Here is a 17,409-nt window from a genome sequence, read left to right as displayed (position 1 = left end):
TTATTACTATTATATGGTTGAGCTATGTTATTGTTATTTATAAGCTGTAGGGGGCGCCATTGATGATCCAGAAACAAATGATGCATTTGGGTCAAAGAAAATAAATCAGTAAATCGCGGTTTCTGCTGTCATCTAGGCCATGAAACGTCTCTCATCACAATATAAAAGCATAACATTACACTCTAGAAGTTGTAGCTTGGAAAGATAGGAAAAAATAATTCATTGATTTATTAATTGATTATAAAACATTGTTTATAGCTCCTCAACCCACACTTATTTTTCAGAATAAACTCCTAACTCCTCAACATAAGACTGTGTCCATGACTCAGTGTATTTATTTATTGTTTTATTATTATTAATATTATTCATAGTATTTATAATAATAATAATAATAATAATTATTATTATTATTATTATTGTTATTGTTGTTATTATAATTATTGTTTATTATTATTATTATTATTATTATGATACATTGTTGTTATTATTATTGTTTATTAATTTTTATTATTATTATTATTATTATTATACATTGTTGTTGTTATTATTATTGTTTATTATTTTTATTATTATTATTATTATTATTATTATGATTATATGTTTTATATTATTAATTATTATTATTACCGTTATCATTATTGTAATATATATATTTTGGATTGTGCTTATAATGATATTTATTATTGGTAGTATTTTTATGATGATCATTGTTATGTATTGTTATGATGATGATTATTTGTTCATTTAAATCATATTTTCCCACGTTCCTCCAGATCATAAAGCACCGTCTCCCCCGCGCGTCGTGCCCGCGCAGGCGTGGCCCGTGCTCGTGCCCGCGCCCCTCCCCCCTCGGGCACAGGGCGCGCCCCCGCGGCCCGACCCATAGAAACGGAGCGAGGCGGCGGCGGCGGCGCAGAGCAGCAGCGCAGAGCCCGAGAAGCGACACCGACTCCAGGTAAAACTACTTCCCCGTAAAACTGCCCCGCGTCCGCTCCGCGCCCGGCGCGTCCGGTTGCCGGCGGAAACGGGCGAATTCAGAAGTTTTCCGGCGGCGCCCGCGGCCGTGCTAAGCGGCTCGGGCAACACGAACGCGCCTCGGCTAAGGAGCTAAGTGAGGCTAGGCTAACAGGCTAGCCAGCTAGCTTCCAGGGGAGCGACCAGGACCGCGTCGGCTCTTCCGCGCTCCGTCACCGGCTGTCGGCTAGTTGGGCTCGCACCGCACCGGCTTTCCGGTACACGGACTCCCCTGTTGGAGCCGTATAGCGCAGGGTGATGGGAATGAACCCCATCGAGTTCAACGTATTGGATCGTCTTCAGAACAAACCGGTTAAAAAGTGGTAAACCTGGTTTAAAGGTCGTCCAAGCTTGACCCGGACACATCGCTCCTCCGTTCCAAGCGGAGAAACTTCAATTCGCCGAATAGTTTCAGATGATTGAACACTTCCTTTTTGCCGGCGGGTCTCGGGGCGGCGTTGTCCGCGTCAAGTTGTCGAAGGGAAACGAGGAGAAGCTGGAGGTTTGGGGACGTTGCTCCGCGGTGCGGGTCCAGCGACACGGTCCGTTACCGCGGGTGGGACGGTAACGGTCTTTAAAATAACAGCCGTTATCTGGGGCGGGACGGGGGGGAAACGTCCATTTCCTCCGTGACTCGGAAGTGGAACCGTAAACAGAATGACAGCCATCGTGGTCCTGTTATTTTAGGATTCATTTCCACCGTTTTGGGTGAAGCGGTGCGATGAAGGAACTTTGGGTACTTTCTTTACGTTGCACTGTAGTTAACGCTGCGTATGAGGCTCGTTTTTGGGGCGGAAGCGTCCCCCGCCTGTACATTATGTTCCGTCTGACCGGCCGTTTGGTTCGGACGCGGGCCGCCCACCCGTCCTTCCACTGCGGACACACTGGCCATCTGTTGCCCGTGTGGTGACGTCATCTCCCTGGTGACCCACCCAGCTCCGTGGGTTTGGAAACACTGTTTGGCCGAACAGTGGGGGCTCACATCAGAGCTACATGGTGACTAAGCGGGGGGGAAAGAACACGGGGGAAACAACCATAACAGCTAGTTTGGTTAAAAAGGCAATGATTCACCCTGACCATCTCAGCAGAGGGCTGAGCATTTCAGTTATAGACATGACATTATTTTAAATAAAGGTGTGGTCACCTTGCAAAGTGAATTATGGACAGTCAGCTGTCAGTCGGCTGCCTTTCCCCACCCAGTATTGGCATTTCAACATTCTACACTGTCATGTAGGGTTCTCTTATGCCCTGCTTGTTTTTACATGATGTTTTTTTTACATATGTATTTTGAAGAACACCGTAGCAGGTATTTTGTAGTGCGGAAGGGTATCTGGGATAGGTGTTGTGCATTTAATTATGATTAGCTTTTAAAGTGGTAATCCCATATTTATTTAGCTGAAACAGACGTTCAATGTATTTGCATACTGCGCGTGCTCCTCTATGTGCTGCTGCCATTGTTGGTGGCGGCGTTCGCCTTTCCCTGCAATAACGCAAAGGTCAGGCGCACGCAAGAAGGCAGCCACGGTGAATTTGGTACAGCAGCGTAGATTTCACCACAATATATAGTTTTTATTCTGATCCATGTCGATGATTATCACAATATATATTTTAAAATAATGAGGCTCAATTTACAGTTTTATATGTATTCTCTTGGTTTTATATAAAACACTGAATAAATACAATTTATGTAAACATAAAGATAAATAAATTATTTATATATATATATATATATATATATATATATATATATATATATACATACACACACGCACACACACACACATACTGTATATTATATGCATTTCAATATATGATATAATCATCATTGTCATCTGAGAAGAGTCCAGGAAGTTCCCAAATGTGCGCTTTGTGGTTTTCATGCTGGGACGTTTGGAGTGGACCGCTGGTCGCTCGCCGACTTTCAGACCAGACGTCACTGAAAATTGCAGATTGTTTTGGGGATGGGGGGGGTGTGCCGGGCTCGGGTTGGTGTAGAGTTCAGGTTGGTGTTTGAGGAAGACCCACTACATTAGCCCCAGGGGGCCTCTGTCCAGCTGGCGGCGTGCCGGGGAGAGAGCGCTGGAAGCACTGGCTCTCCCGTTGTACGATTGGCTGTTCGTGTCACATGGTTGTTGCTCTGCGCTGTATGATTGGCTGTTTGTGTTGTTGTAGGCAAGGGAAAATGGGCTCCGTATAGAACTGTATCAAATGAATCTCATAAATTTCTCATGGTTAGCGTGGAAGATTTTATTGTGAAAATTATCTATATTGTTTTATCGCCACAGCCCTGTGTGGTCGTTAAACTGTCAATATGGATGAGCATTTGCAACGAAGAACAAAAACATCCCTGCCGCCTCGCGTTACCAAGAAGGGAAAAAAAACAAACATCCATGGATCAGAAGGAGGCAAATTTTGGAGCAAAGAAAATGCCCCACTTGGAGCGAGACGAGGGGGAGCCCAGATTTTGCGGTTTTGGCTCGAATTCTGGGATCCACCCAACACATCTTATGGATTTACACTTTAACTGCTGGTTGATGTGAATTTGCAGTTAAAGTTAACCTCCCAATACCGTGCACGGTGGGCTGTCGTACCAGAACGTTTCTCAGCATATCATACAAGTATCTTAATAAAGATAGATTAGTTATCTAATACAGCTGTTGACAGGACGATGTACAAATCAATGCCAATGTGGTTAGACGGTGAGGGGTTTGGGTCGTGTTGCGTGGGCCTAACATGTTCCAACCATGAAACACACGTCAACCAGGAGGGCCATTCTATGAACAAACCCGACTGGCGACGTTTTGTGGAGAATGCACGCTCAAATATAATGCATCCGTTTTTTCACGGGCACATTATTGCCGCCGGCCCCGCTCCGCGCCCCGAGGCGTAAATCAAGCCGCCACGCCCGGTTGGGGAAGACAATTGACAAGAGATTGACAGAGCTGTCGTGTCGAGTGTCCTTTCTCGTTGAAGGTCTCTTCAGCTATGTTATCAGGAGGCTCCAGGCTGCCCCCGATCAATCCACTTCTTCCACCCGCTGATCTGTCCTTAATTTGCTAAATAAAGCATTCAGTCACCAAATTGACAGCACAGCTGCCATCTCCCTTTCTCCTGTTAATTCTATCCAGTTGGATGTCCCCCCTCTCTCTTCATTCCATAGGGTTCTCCCTCTATCTCCATCTCATCTGCTCTTATTTCTCCATCTGTTTCTCTTCTCCCTCGCTCCCTACTTTAATGACTTTATTCAGCCGTAGGATTGCAAACCCCCCCCCCCCCCCCCCATTTATTATATCTTCTATTGCACAGTCGCTCTCGCTCTTCGTTCTCGCAGTATCAGACCAAAATTCACAAGACCCGTGTAGGTATTGTAGTGGAACACTCCGATTGATATGGTCCATCATGTTGATATTTATTGGGTACTGTTTTCTTTCTACTGACATTTAATTATAGAACTTAGATTTGACTCCCATGCAGGTCGGACTGAGGGGATATAGATTTGCATCGGCAGCCTGGCTCTTATTATCCATTGGGATTATGATGGATCAGAGGAGAGTACACCATGTGTGCTCTTGTTCAAATCAATCAAGAACAACAAATTTAAGACTCATTTATTTTCAGATTGCGATAATGTCTTACTTGTCATTGTCCTTAAATGGGTGCACTTCATCAGATTGTCTGCTGTGCCTATTTTCTAGTACTTGGGGCTGGGGAGATTTGGAAGAATATATTATCAAGGAGTTTTACACAGTATGGATAGGTCATCATATCCGCCTATGAGTTCAAAATTCCCAAATTCCCCTAAAGAATCCAACTATTTTCCAAATGGATATCAGACCCTGGTGAAAACCTAAACTTTGTCGTTTTCGGAGCGTTTCCCGTCGTTTTGTAACACTACATTTACACCACTGAGACACTGTAAATAATTATATTTGTTTTAGTACTTGGCCCTTCAGGGGCAGATTAAATTGAAACTAGTTTCAATGCCCTGCTATTGAACCCTTTGCACCCGGACTAGCTTTCAGATCATGGTTGGTTTTGTGCTTACGTGTGCGGTAGACTCAGCCGCCCTACCAGCCACAGCCGGAGATTAAGTAGTTGTGTGGCCAGCGTCAATTTTCCGCCCTGTCAGTCAGTGGCATGTGAAATACCTACGTTGTGTTGTGCGTCTGTCTTCCCAAATTCCTGTGGTTATGCAAGCCTGACAATGAGCGCCTTTATTAGGGCTGAATGATTGATCAAATTTCAACAGCCATTGCAATTTAACAGAACGCAATTTTCAAAAAGCAAAGCCTGCGATTTATAAAAATAAATTAAAATTATGTTGCACAATCTACTCGGTATGTCTGTTCAGGGCCGGCTCTCCCTGTAGATGAGGTAGGCGGCTGCCTAGCGCGCCATCCCAGGGGGAGGCGCGGAGACGGAGGGATTGGTGCACATTTTGCACACCCGTCTCTCTCTCCGATGGTGCCTGACCCAGCGGTGTGCGCCAGGGATGGGGTGCCTGCAATCGGCGTGCCACAGCAGGTTGTTTTTTACTTTATTTCCTCTCCTAATGGCACAAAACTGTGCGAAATGTGGACACTTTCTCTGACTGTATCCATTTTTTTGTTGGTCAAACTATAGAAAGATTTAATGCTTGTTTTTAGTGAATAATACAGAATGTATGGAACTTCGAAATCATACAAAATCGCAATTGCAATATTGGTCTAAAAAATTCCAAATCGATTATTTTCCCAAATCATTCAGCCCTAGCCGTTACCTCCGGTGTCTCCAAGGAAGGCTCCTGTCACGGTCGGCGTCATCTATTTTAGTGCTAAAATGATGTCTTTGATTTCATAATAGAATGCAGTGATGCACATTGATGACCCAGCCTTTGTCCTCAAATATGTGACATCCTTGGCCTGGGCTATCGCACAAACGTTAAAGATTTATCTTCGTAACTGGTAGAATATTCACTTAGAAATCCTTTGATGGGTTCTATTGGTTTTAATTTCTCTGTGGCTACATTCTGATACTGTGTGCGTGGAAAGCGTGTTTAGGGGAAGTCTGTGTTCCTTGAAGTGATTTTGGGTCGCCACGCTACCATTCCTAACATGGCCTGGCATTCAGGGAATGTGAGGTCAGTCTGTAGTCTTGTTTTGGCCGATCAGGGGTCATGAATCAACCCGAGGGGTCAATCCCAGCTCAGCTTACCTTGTCCAAGACACCAGTGTCGTGGTGAATTATGGGCTCTGGCTCTGTCACTGGCTCTCTAATATGTGGCTGTTCTGGACGCCTTGGATTAGAGCCGGTGTGAGTTTGATTCCGCTTCCCTGCACTGTGAAACCACAACGTTTTTCCCAAAATAAGATCCATGAGACACAACAGTCCCGCTCAGCCCTAATGGGGATCTTCCTGTTTGGCGTTTTCCTTTTTCTATTTTTTAATGTTTGTTTTGTCTGCATCACATCCGTCACAAATGTGTTTCTGAGTATACGTGGGGGGCTTACACTCGTTTTCTCCAGGATGTCATGGCCTGTTCTTTCAGACTGTAAGAAAATATCTATATGCTATACAGTATAAAGTATATCTTAACTGCGTTGATCTGATTTTGAAGAGGTCTTAATGTTTGGCAGTAAAATCACAATTTGTTGCTGAATTAGTTGACCATGCATGTATTTCATTATGACCTCTGTAGCTAAGATGTGCAGAAATGAAGTGTCCTCTAGGCTAAACGATTATGTTTGGTTTGATTGAAGGAATTTCTTTCAGACAGTGTGATCCACATTACATTACATTTACATTTAGTCATTGATCAGACGCTTTTATCCAAAGCGACTTACAATTATTCAAACACCGACGGACGCAGCCATCAGGAGCAATGAGGGGTTAAGTGTCTTGCTCAAGGACACTACAGCATGCTAGCAGGAGGAGCCTGGGATCCAACCAGCAACCTTTAGATGACTAGACCACCAGCTCTACCGCCTGAGCTACCGTCCCACTCAGACACCTATCGGCTGTTTCAGACAGGTCATCCACCAACCAAGAGATACGTCTGCTGGATGACTGGATGCTTGTTGTTTTTGTTTTTGTTCTTAACGCGGACCATAGTTAGAATTGTGTTGTTGAACCTCTTCTCCTTTAGAGTTCATAGGTTTCAACCTAATGAAACACTGTTATTTTGAAACCAGGCTCATTGCCCTAGTGACACAACCCTTATAAGCCCATAATATCTCCCTGACTCCACTCGGGGGCACGAGGGGTGCCTGCATTATATCCTTGGTACTAACAATTGCCCTGTATAACTTTAATGCATCCGTTCCTGCCATTATGACTTCCAACCAGTTGTCACCCTTAGCACCTCCGCATGAACATCACAGCTTGTGTTGGAAGGTTGTTTTTCAACGCCGAAAGATATGGATCTCAAACAATGACACAAGACTTAGTCTGTGTTTATTGTCCTCGCCACTTCCCTTCCACACGCACTGTGCAAACACTGCTCAGTTCCTATTTTTGCCGGTTTAGCAACCTCCTTCTCACCCTGTAGGCCTGTGGCTTACTGGAACATCTACTTCATTTCCTTTTTGTAAAGAGCACGGTGACGTTTTACAAGGTGTCCACAAAAATACTGTTATTACTGGTTGGTCGTGGCTAAGTGATTGTGTGCTGGAAGCGATGGTATTGACATTAAACATAATTGTTGCTTCCATATGTGTTTGTGGTCACGGATTTACAGGTTTGCATTTAGATATACAGAGTTCACATTTTGGGTTTGCAACCTCCAATAAAGAGGCCTAAGAGTTGACTACCAGCTCCCACCTTTTTTATATTTAATTATAAACCGAGCTGTGGATGAAGGTTTCTCTGTAGAAGCAAGAAATGGTATTCGAAGTATGGCTTTCATTGTGCAATAATGTTTTTATATTACCTGTCACGAGTTTCCTCAAAAAAGCTTTGTTTTTTGGATAAACAATTTATATTTGCATATTTTTACAGTGTATAAATGTGTTTAATAAAATAAAAATAATTCTGTCTCATACGATATACTTGATTCTGTCGAAAAATGCGGATTTTATGTTTTATTTTTTTACTTGGTTCTTTTACTATTGAAATGAGTGTCTGCAATAAAAGCCAGTGATAAGTATGATTGGAAAGATTTTCACAATCTCTGTTCTTGTACTTAGTGGCTCTGAGCCGTAGCTGGAGAAGCTTGCCTTTATGTGCAATGTAGAATCCATCATGTGAACAGCTGTAATTTTACATTAACAGTTGCTCGCTGCTCACAATCATAAATTCATAAAAACCAATTTACCTCCTTCGTCCATGCAAAACCGCTTACATATTTCACTAAGTTGCCAATTGAAAATGACACAGCATCACATTAATCAAACTGGCGACCTTCCTGTTTCCTCTTCCTGCTTTCTCTCCGGTGGCTGGCCCATCCGTTCTGACTTTGGTTCCAACTCCTTCGTCCGTCGCTCTCCAGTCATGGCAGCCATCCGTAAGAAGCTGGTAATCGTTGGAGACGGCGCATGTGGGAAGACCTGCCTCCTCATCGTCTTCAGCAAGGACCAGTTCCCAGAAGTCTATGTGCCCACGGTGTTTGAGAACTATGTGGCGGACATCGAGGTGGACAGCAAACAGGTGAGCGCTCGGACGCCTGTTTCCTCAAAGCCCAAATACAAAGTTCTCTATAATCACATTATAATCACATTTTATACATGCTTTTCAGTTTCACCAACTTGCCTGGATTACAAAATGTTTTCACTGAACAAATTCCATCGAAAACAGAAATCAAATAGTTATCTTCTTTTGTGGCTGTGGTGCTGGTTCATCTTTAAGCTGAATGTTTGTATAACTTCCAAACAAAGTACCGATATTATAATATTCAAATGTAAACAATGGAATTGAATGGTATCATTTTTCTAACCTCCGCCGCATTTTTTACAAATGTTCCGAATGCTTTCCTATGGATTTCACACTAAATCACATTCTGCGATTTCTATCGTGTCTCACTTTTGGGAACAGAGTTAGAAATGCTAGCGCTGTTGGCATCAGGGCCACAAACATTACATTTACATTTACATTTAGTCATTGATCAGACGCTTTTATCCAAAGCGACTTACAATTATTCAAACACCGACGGACGCAGCCATCAGGAGAAATGAGGGGTTAAGTGTCTTGCTCAAGGACACTACAGCATGCTAGCAGGAGGAGCCTGGGATCGAACCAGCAACCTTTGGATTACTAGACGACCAGCTCTACCGCCTGAGCTACCGTCCCCCCTTCATCACATCACAACATCAACCGAAATCCCCAAGGACTTGTTTTTTCACAGTCCACTGTCTGTTCCCCGGGGCTCGCCTGGTGCAGCTTAATTCCTGGATCACAATGAGTGGAACCCTAGAGTTAACACGGGATTGATATGCAATTAGGAGTCTTTTACTTTTCTGGCAAATAGGAACGACCTTTGTAATCAACTGGTGGGGAAGCAATTAATTCAGAACATTGATTAGACCCAAACACTGCTGCTAGCTACGCTGTTATCTCAAATCAAGCAGCTGATTAGAATTTCTGTGGAATGAGCAGATGTAGCTTTTCTTATTACTTGTCGAAAGCTTTGAGGACAAAGACTCTTTCCTCCAAATGACCACATCGATTTCTTCCTCCTTTGACAAATGAAGGGCTCCATTGCCCCCGCACTGCCCCGACTTGAAGACTTTGTGCCTCGGCCGGGTGGTTTCCAACCCCCTGCGCCGTCCAGGAGGCTGAGGAAACCTCCTGTGGAGCGTTCTGGTTTCTATTCCACTTTTAGACCCAGGTCCCTCTGCGAGAGGAGGAGGATGATGATGATGAGGATGATGATGAGGAGCTCAGATTTAAACTTGTCTCTGTCACGTTGTGTGCTTAATGTGGAATGACAGGGTGATGGAGGGACTGCAGATGTGACGCATTTTTAAAATTGAGATGATGTTGAAATGTAAATATTGTAATATAACCCCCCTCCAACACGTCATGTGTTCATGTTTTTAAACTCAAGACTCGTCATCCTTCCTCTCATCTGTCTTTCTTTCTCTCTGTGCTCTCTCCATTTCTGTCTCTCTCTCTCATCCTGCCTGTAACCCCCCCCCCCAGGTGGAGCTGGCTCTGTGGGACACAGCTGGTCAGGAGGACTACGACCGGCTCAGGCCTCTGTCCTACCCAGACACTGATGTCATCCTCATGTGCTTCTCCATAGACAGCCCTGACAGCCTGGGTGAGTCTGCAACACGCACACGCATACACACACGCGCACACACACACATGTACACGTACACACACACACGTACACACACACACACACACACACACACACGTACACACACACACACACATGTACACGCGCACGCACACACACATGTACACGCGCACGCACACACACACACACACACAGGTCCAAGACATTGTCAACTATGTCATTGTTTTTTGAAGTGCTGGCTTCATGTCATATAAACAAACTTTAAAGATGAAGCTGATTCCTGTTCCTGTGGTGTCAACCTGCTTCAGTCCTTGTGATCATCACATTGAAACCTCCATTGGCCTGATGGTGGTGGTGGTGGTGGGAGTAGAGCGTCTCTCTGTGAAGCTATATTTACACAGAAGGGTTGTTTTTAATGTGGATGGAAGCAGGAAGTGCGCACAGTGCCTGCATGGAGGCTCTTATTTATGGGTCGTATGGGATGGCGGTCCCCCCTGACGTGGTCCGTTGTTCCCTCTGCTCCACAGAGAACATTCCAGAGAAATGGACCCCGGAGGTGAAGCACTTCTGCCCCAACGTCCCCATCATCCTGGTGGGAAACGTGCCTGCATGGAGGCTCTTATTTATGGGTCGTATGGGATGGCGGTCCCCCCTGACGTGGTCCGTTGTTCCCTCTGCTCCACAGAGAACATTCCAGAGAAATGGACCCCGGAGGTGAAGCACTTCTGCCCCAACGTCCCCATCATCCTGGTGGGAAACAAGAAAGACCTGCGCAACGATGAGCACACGCGCCGAGAGCTCGCCAAGATGAAGCAGGTACGAGCGATGACATCACAACCTCTTCACGACATCACCACTCTGCTTGCGGTGTTTTTGTCACCAACCAATCAAAATGTCCGTGCCTGGTGGGTGACACGACGCCCCTCATCCTGTCCGGATTCTCTAGGAAAGCAGGAGTCAACGCAACGAGCACAAAGGATCTTGTCAAAGTTTGAGCTTGTTAATGTCGCTGTAGTCAGCACTGCTTGACCTCTGACCCTGCTTTCTATGACAAAGCACTTTTCATCTACAAGGGCAAATCAGAGGGTTTTTTAATCTGATGTGACGGTGACAATAAGAAAAGTCAAATGTGTTTACCAAGCAGAATAATGAAATAAATGAGAAGCACGGTAAGTGATGTTGGATGTACAAACTGCATTTCATTAAAAAAGGTAAATATTTGACTGCAGATAAAAACACCGATATGAAACACGAAAGACATAAAAGGTTGAGTTGCAAGTTCAAAACCAGCTTGTGTGTGTGAACCTTGACCCCGGACCTGAACCGACTCGTCCACAGGAGCCGGTGAAGCCGGAGGAGGCTCGGGACATGGGCGCTAAGATCGCAGCGTTCGGCTACATGGAATGTTCCGCCAAGACCAAGGACGGCGTGAGGGAGGTGTTTGAGATGGCCACCAGGGCGGCGCTGCAGGCCAAGCGCGGCAAGAAGAGCAGCAAGTGTCGAATCCTCTAGAGCCGCCGTCTTTGAACTGACCGCGCCTCCGTAGAACTTCTCTTTCCATTCACTCCCAAACACTTTGACGTGTTTTGCTGCCAAAACCGATGTGATGGTTAAGTCGTTGAGTGATAAACATTATTTCAAACATCATATTTCAACCTTTTCAATTTGACTCTTTTCAACCTAAACCAGGAAAAGTCCTTTTCCTGGGTGGACGGTGTAACCCAGGCCAGTTGCCCAAATCTGGTTGCCCCGGTGCAGCTGTTACCGGGGCAACCATTGTTGCGGAGGCCTGCTTGTCACCAAACAGTCGCTTTGAAGGCTCCTCCCACTGCTTGCTTGGCTGTGACCAGGCCCTCGGCGGCCATCTTGGTTGTTGTTGTTTTGTTTTTCTTTTCCAAATGATGTAAGCTGTGTGGGGGGGGGGGGTGCGTGGCACGTCCCCCCCCCCCCCCCCCCCCCCGCTCCACAACACGTGAGCGACGCTGGAGCCATCTCTGCCAGGGGCCCGTGGAGGATGGAGGGCGGAGGATGGAGGATGGAGGGCGGAGGATGGAGGGCGGAGGATGGAGGATGGAGGGCGACCTGGTGTTTACATGGAGACCAACAAGCTGCAGGATCCGTTTTATTATTTTAACCTGTGCAAGTGTAAACAACACAAACGAGAAAATGAACAACAACAAACAAGCTGCTCATGTCCAGTGTGTTTAGTCTGTAAAAAAAAAAATATATATTATATACACACATACATGTGTGTGTATATGTATATACATGTGTGTGTGTATATGTATATACATGTGTGTGTGTATATGTATATACGTGTGTATATGTGTATGTATACGTGTGTGAATGTGTATACGTGTGTATACATACACACGTATATATATGTATGTATATATGTGTATATATGCATGTGTGTATATATATATATGTATATATATATATATGTGTGTATATGTATATATATATGTATATATATGTGTGTGTATATATGTATATATATGTGTATATATATATATGTGTGTGTGTGTGTGTATTTATGTGTATATGTGTGTGTATATATATGTATATGTGTGTATATATATGTATATGTGTGTATATATATATATATATATATATATATATATATATATATATATATATATATATATATATACATGTGTGTATATGTATATGTGTGTATATGTATGTATATGTGTATATATATATGTATATATGTATATACACATATATATACACATATATATATATATATATATATGTATATATATATATATATACATATATATGTATATACACACATATATATATATATATATGTGTGTGTGTGTGTGTGTGTGTGTGTATATATGTGTGTGTGTGTGTGTGTGTGTGTGTGTGTGTGTGTGTACTACACATGTTTACTTGTAATTTGTAGATTTGCTTTATCCCGTCTCCGTTCTCCTCCAGCAACGACCTGGTTCCTGTTCCACAAGCTTCTTTTTGTGGTTTTCATCTTTCCTTTAAAAAACAAACATCAACTTTAAACATGTTGTGTACCATCAGTATTTAAAAATAATGGGAGCTCTGCGACTGGCTTATCGTCGTTGTTTTAAGTTCTATCTTTGTGCTTTAACTGAAATTTTCAAATTTCAATCTTGGTTGTTGCATCAACCGTCGCTGCCGAATGCTGGTGTTGGGTAGTGGGAGGAACTTTAAACGGACCGCCGCCGCTGGCTCCGCTTCTTATTTTTTTCCATTTTTGATTCAGTTTGAATGCAAACTAGGCTGAAAAGACAAAAGGAAAAAAAAAAAGTCTCCTTGTGTATAAATCCGATTTATTTTAGTTTTTATTGTATTTAAAATTTTGGTTTCTGAAACTGCGATCAATTTGTGACCTGAAGAGCAGGAAAAGCAAGCTGTATGCTCAAGTCTATAAATATAGAATGTGGGTTTGTTCATAATAGGCTATACACACGCACAGGACTGGAAACTGTATTTGTAAACTAGCTTTGGTTTGTGTAATAAATTACTTTCTATAACACCCAGCTCTTATTCATTGTGTTTGGGAACTTTGGTTGAAAAATTCTCCAGTTTTTGGGGAAATTCATGTTTTGTGATTGTAACGAAAAAACATGCGAGCCGTTTTAGCTCAATACAAGGCTGCAGATGCTGTCAGCTCCTTTTGAAATGGCGGAAAATTCACCTTTCAGTGTCTCGAGTTGACTAAAATCCACAAGGAAACATAAAAACAATGCAGATGTTGACTGTTTGAGGTGTGGTCTCATTTGGAACGAAACTATTGATCTGTGGGCTCCAGTGATTGACACATTGGCGCTGTCGGGTTGCCAGTTGAGTCACTTGATAATGTTCTGGCCCGAGGCATTGCGTTCATGGCATTCATACCTGGCAACCCACAGCTCAGCATCCCTAACTCTTGTTAATGCACAAATCATGACGCATTAAGTTTTTAATGTTATTAACCCCCCGACATTATATTACATTTGTATTCGAAAATAGTGACTTGAAATTGTTCACGGAATAGCTCAAAACTAAAGAAACTAAAGAACTGCAACAAGCACATTTTGTCCTACATTCCATCTGCAGCAGAGGAAGAGGAGGAGACACATGCACCGAAATGACAACTGCCCACGGCCGTCCATTTCCCCCATAAATAGCAGCGTGTGGGATGTGGAGGTGGGCGGAGTAGGCCTACATCTTGTGTGGGATGAAGCTGGATGCTGCAGAGAGAATGCAACTTGCAGTCATTCCATGGGCAATATTCACTTAAAATATAAAAAAGACGATGCATAAATTGTGGGATGGTATGGTAGAATGACTATAGCTGGTTCTATACAGAGAAGTATAACTGCCAGTGGACGTGGCCTCTGAAAATGCAAAAAAATACATGAAATATACATTAAATATTCAATATACATGTGATCGTTAGTAATGAGGAAATAATGACCGAGCCACTGAAGCCTTCTGGGTTCATTTCACACAAAGAAATAATATATTTTTACAACTGGATCGATAAAGCACTGGTTCTAAACTGGTCTGTTATGGCCTCAGGGTCCACACGGATTAGATTAAATATAATTTAACGTTATGAGCCATTATAATATATTTAGGAAAAATTGATAATGCAGAAACCCCCTTCATTGTAGAAACAGGGCATGTGTTTTAAAAAAAAGAATCTTATTATCCATTTGATTAATTTGCAATCATATTAGTACGATGATTATTAATACGAATAATTCTGCAATTAATAACTAATAATGATGGTGATAATCATTGTAACCAATCATATTCAATATTAATAACCCGGACCCAGGACCTCGATCTGTGGTCCCGGACCCACGGCCTCGGCCTGATGCCGTTGTGAAGCTGTTGCCGATAAGGAGTTGAAATCTTTCGCTCTCTCAAAACAAACAAAGAACCAATAATAATTATAATAATAATACTACTAATAAAAATAATAATAAATATAGCTGCAGGAAGCAATACACAAGGTACAGCTTATTCGTTTTTTTCTTTTTCAGTAAGTATTACAGTTCTTATTTTTATGTGAAATGCATCACAATTTTCTGAACGTATAAACATCAAACATGGTGGAGTTAGGTTGTGCAGTTTCACACATGGAATATTTTTCTTCGAATTTCGTGACCGACCTTTAGACTGACCTGAATATGCGTCTTACGTTCATGGCATTACGTAGGAAAGACTGCCAGTTCAACGAGACGTCAAACACTGATTTCATATATGATTTGACATTGGTGTATGAGAAAGGTCAATTCTAAATCATTTTTCTAAGAAGAAAGAAAGAAAGAAAAGAAAATTGCTGAATTTATAGTTTTGATTTAGTTTGTAATTGCAAAATGGATTAATTAGTAAATTAGTACAACAAATGACAAAACAAGTCAGATAATTGTTTTATTAAACAGTTTTTCAAAACAGCTGGACAAAATATGAAAACAAATATCACAGTATTAATAAAGATCACATGTCAAATAAACAATGAATGTTATTTTAATGGCAATCTCAATAACAAATAGACAACTTGTATAAAATTGTCAAAGTAAACAGTGTTTATCAACATTGTGTTATATGTGTTATCCGTTACATATATGTTATATGTGTTATCCAGTCTGCTTGAATGACTACCGTCCGGTGGCCCTCACCTCGGTGGTCATGAAGTGCTTCGAGAGGCTGATTAGGGATTATATCTGTGCCTCCCTCCCCCGCACCTTGGACCCGTTGCAGTTCGCGTACCGGCAGAACAGATCCACGGATGACGCGGTCTCCCAGGTACTGCACACCACGCTCACGCAAGTGAGCGTGGTGTGCAGTACCTTGGAGGTTGTGCAGTACCTTGGAGGCCACATTACAGAGGACTTAACATGGACTTTACAAACAGACACTCTGGTGAGAAAGGCGAGGCAGCGTCTTTACCACCTCAGGCAGCTGAGGAAACTCAGGGTCTCAAGATTCAAGATTCAAGATTTTTATTTGTCACATACATATACATACTTCCATACATATATGCAGTGAAATGTAATTTCTCTGTGAGGATCCTCGAGTCCTTCTACTCTGGAGTGGTGTAGAGCATCGTGCAGGCAACATCACTGCCTGCTTTGGCAACTGTACTGCTCAGGACAGGCGTGCCCTGCAGAGGGTGCTGCCTTCAGCTGAACGTACCACTGGAACTACCCTCCCCTCCATGCAGGACTAATACACCAGGAGGTGTAGTAGCAGAGCTGCAGCATCATGAAGGATCCTCACCACCCCAACAATGGACTCTTCCAGCTGCTGTGGTGGAGCAGGAGCCTCTACAGCCACACAGCGAGAACAGAGACTGAGACAGAGTTTCTACATCAAGACATAAGAACTGTCAACGCTGAACTCACCAGGGGTCCTAACAAAAAGTACTGAGTCACACACACACTGCCTTACTGTACTGTATGTAGCATACTGTACTGCATACTGTATCACTGTTCTGGGTTACTGCATACTGCACTGTATTACTGTTCTGTTCGGTGTTACTGTATTGCTGTGCCGTACTGTTATACTGTACTGAATATCTTACACGCATTACCTCAGTTTATTCACATGCCACTTTACTGCACATAACTGCATATACATAATAGCCTATCCCATATACATACGTCTATTCCCCTTATCTATATTTCATACCCCCACTCTATATTACTTTCTTGAGTTATTTTATTTTATTTTATTCTATATTATTCTATTTACTTACTGTTCATAATAAAAAGTGACTGTTAATAATGTACAATTGTAAGATTCAGTTAAATAGATAACTTGTCTATATTGTAATGCAGACATTTATGGAACTTTAACATTCATTTGCGATTAGAATTATTATGAAATACGTCTTACTGTAAATATAATTTACATGTATTCCTCACTTAACGACAAACCTGTTTCACAAGTGTTCCGACCACCTCTCTGACCAGTCTGTATTGTACACTGTGTACAATACCAAGCATCTCATCTCATCACCCTTTATATACTATATACACTATACTATATATACTATAGACCCCCACCAAAAACATGCACACATCATCGTCTGACCAGTGTTGGACTTCCTCATGTCTGGAGGATAGACAAGCCAAGATGGTTGAATGCAGAGGCCACATTTCACAAAGTGTGTATGTATGCATGTGTTGTAGTGTGGT

General features: G+C 42.7%; 1 protein-coding gene across 1 annotated transcript; it reads left to right on the top strand.

Moving 5' to 3' along the window:
- Nucleotides 1-875: 875 nt before the first annotated feature.
- rhoab (ras homolog gene family, member Ab) lies at nt 876-12,142 on the top strand. The gene is made up of 5 exons (XM_080015619.1): nt 876-955; nt 8,480-8,637; nt 10,129-10,249; nt 10,917-11,047; nt 11,570-12,142. The coding sequence occupies exons 2-5, from the start codon at nt 8,482-8,484 to the stop codon at nt 11,741-11,743; spliced, it is 582 nt and encodes a 193-aa protein (XP_079871745.1). The 5' UTR covers nt 876-955; nt 8,480-8,481; the 3' UTR covers nt 11,744-12,142.
- Nucleotides 12,143-17,409: the final 5,267 nt, after the last annotated feature.

This window comes from Zeus faber (assembly GCF_960531495.2).
Source record: "Zeus faber genome assembly, chromosome: 15".
In the NCBI taxonomy this organism is placed as follows: Eukaryota; Metazoa; Chordata; class Actinopteri; order Zeiformes; family Zeidae; genus Zeus; species Zeus faber.
Note: the sequence above shows the minus strand (reverse complement) of the source record. Positions and strands in the feature narration are given on the sequence as shown.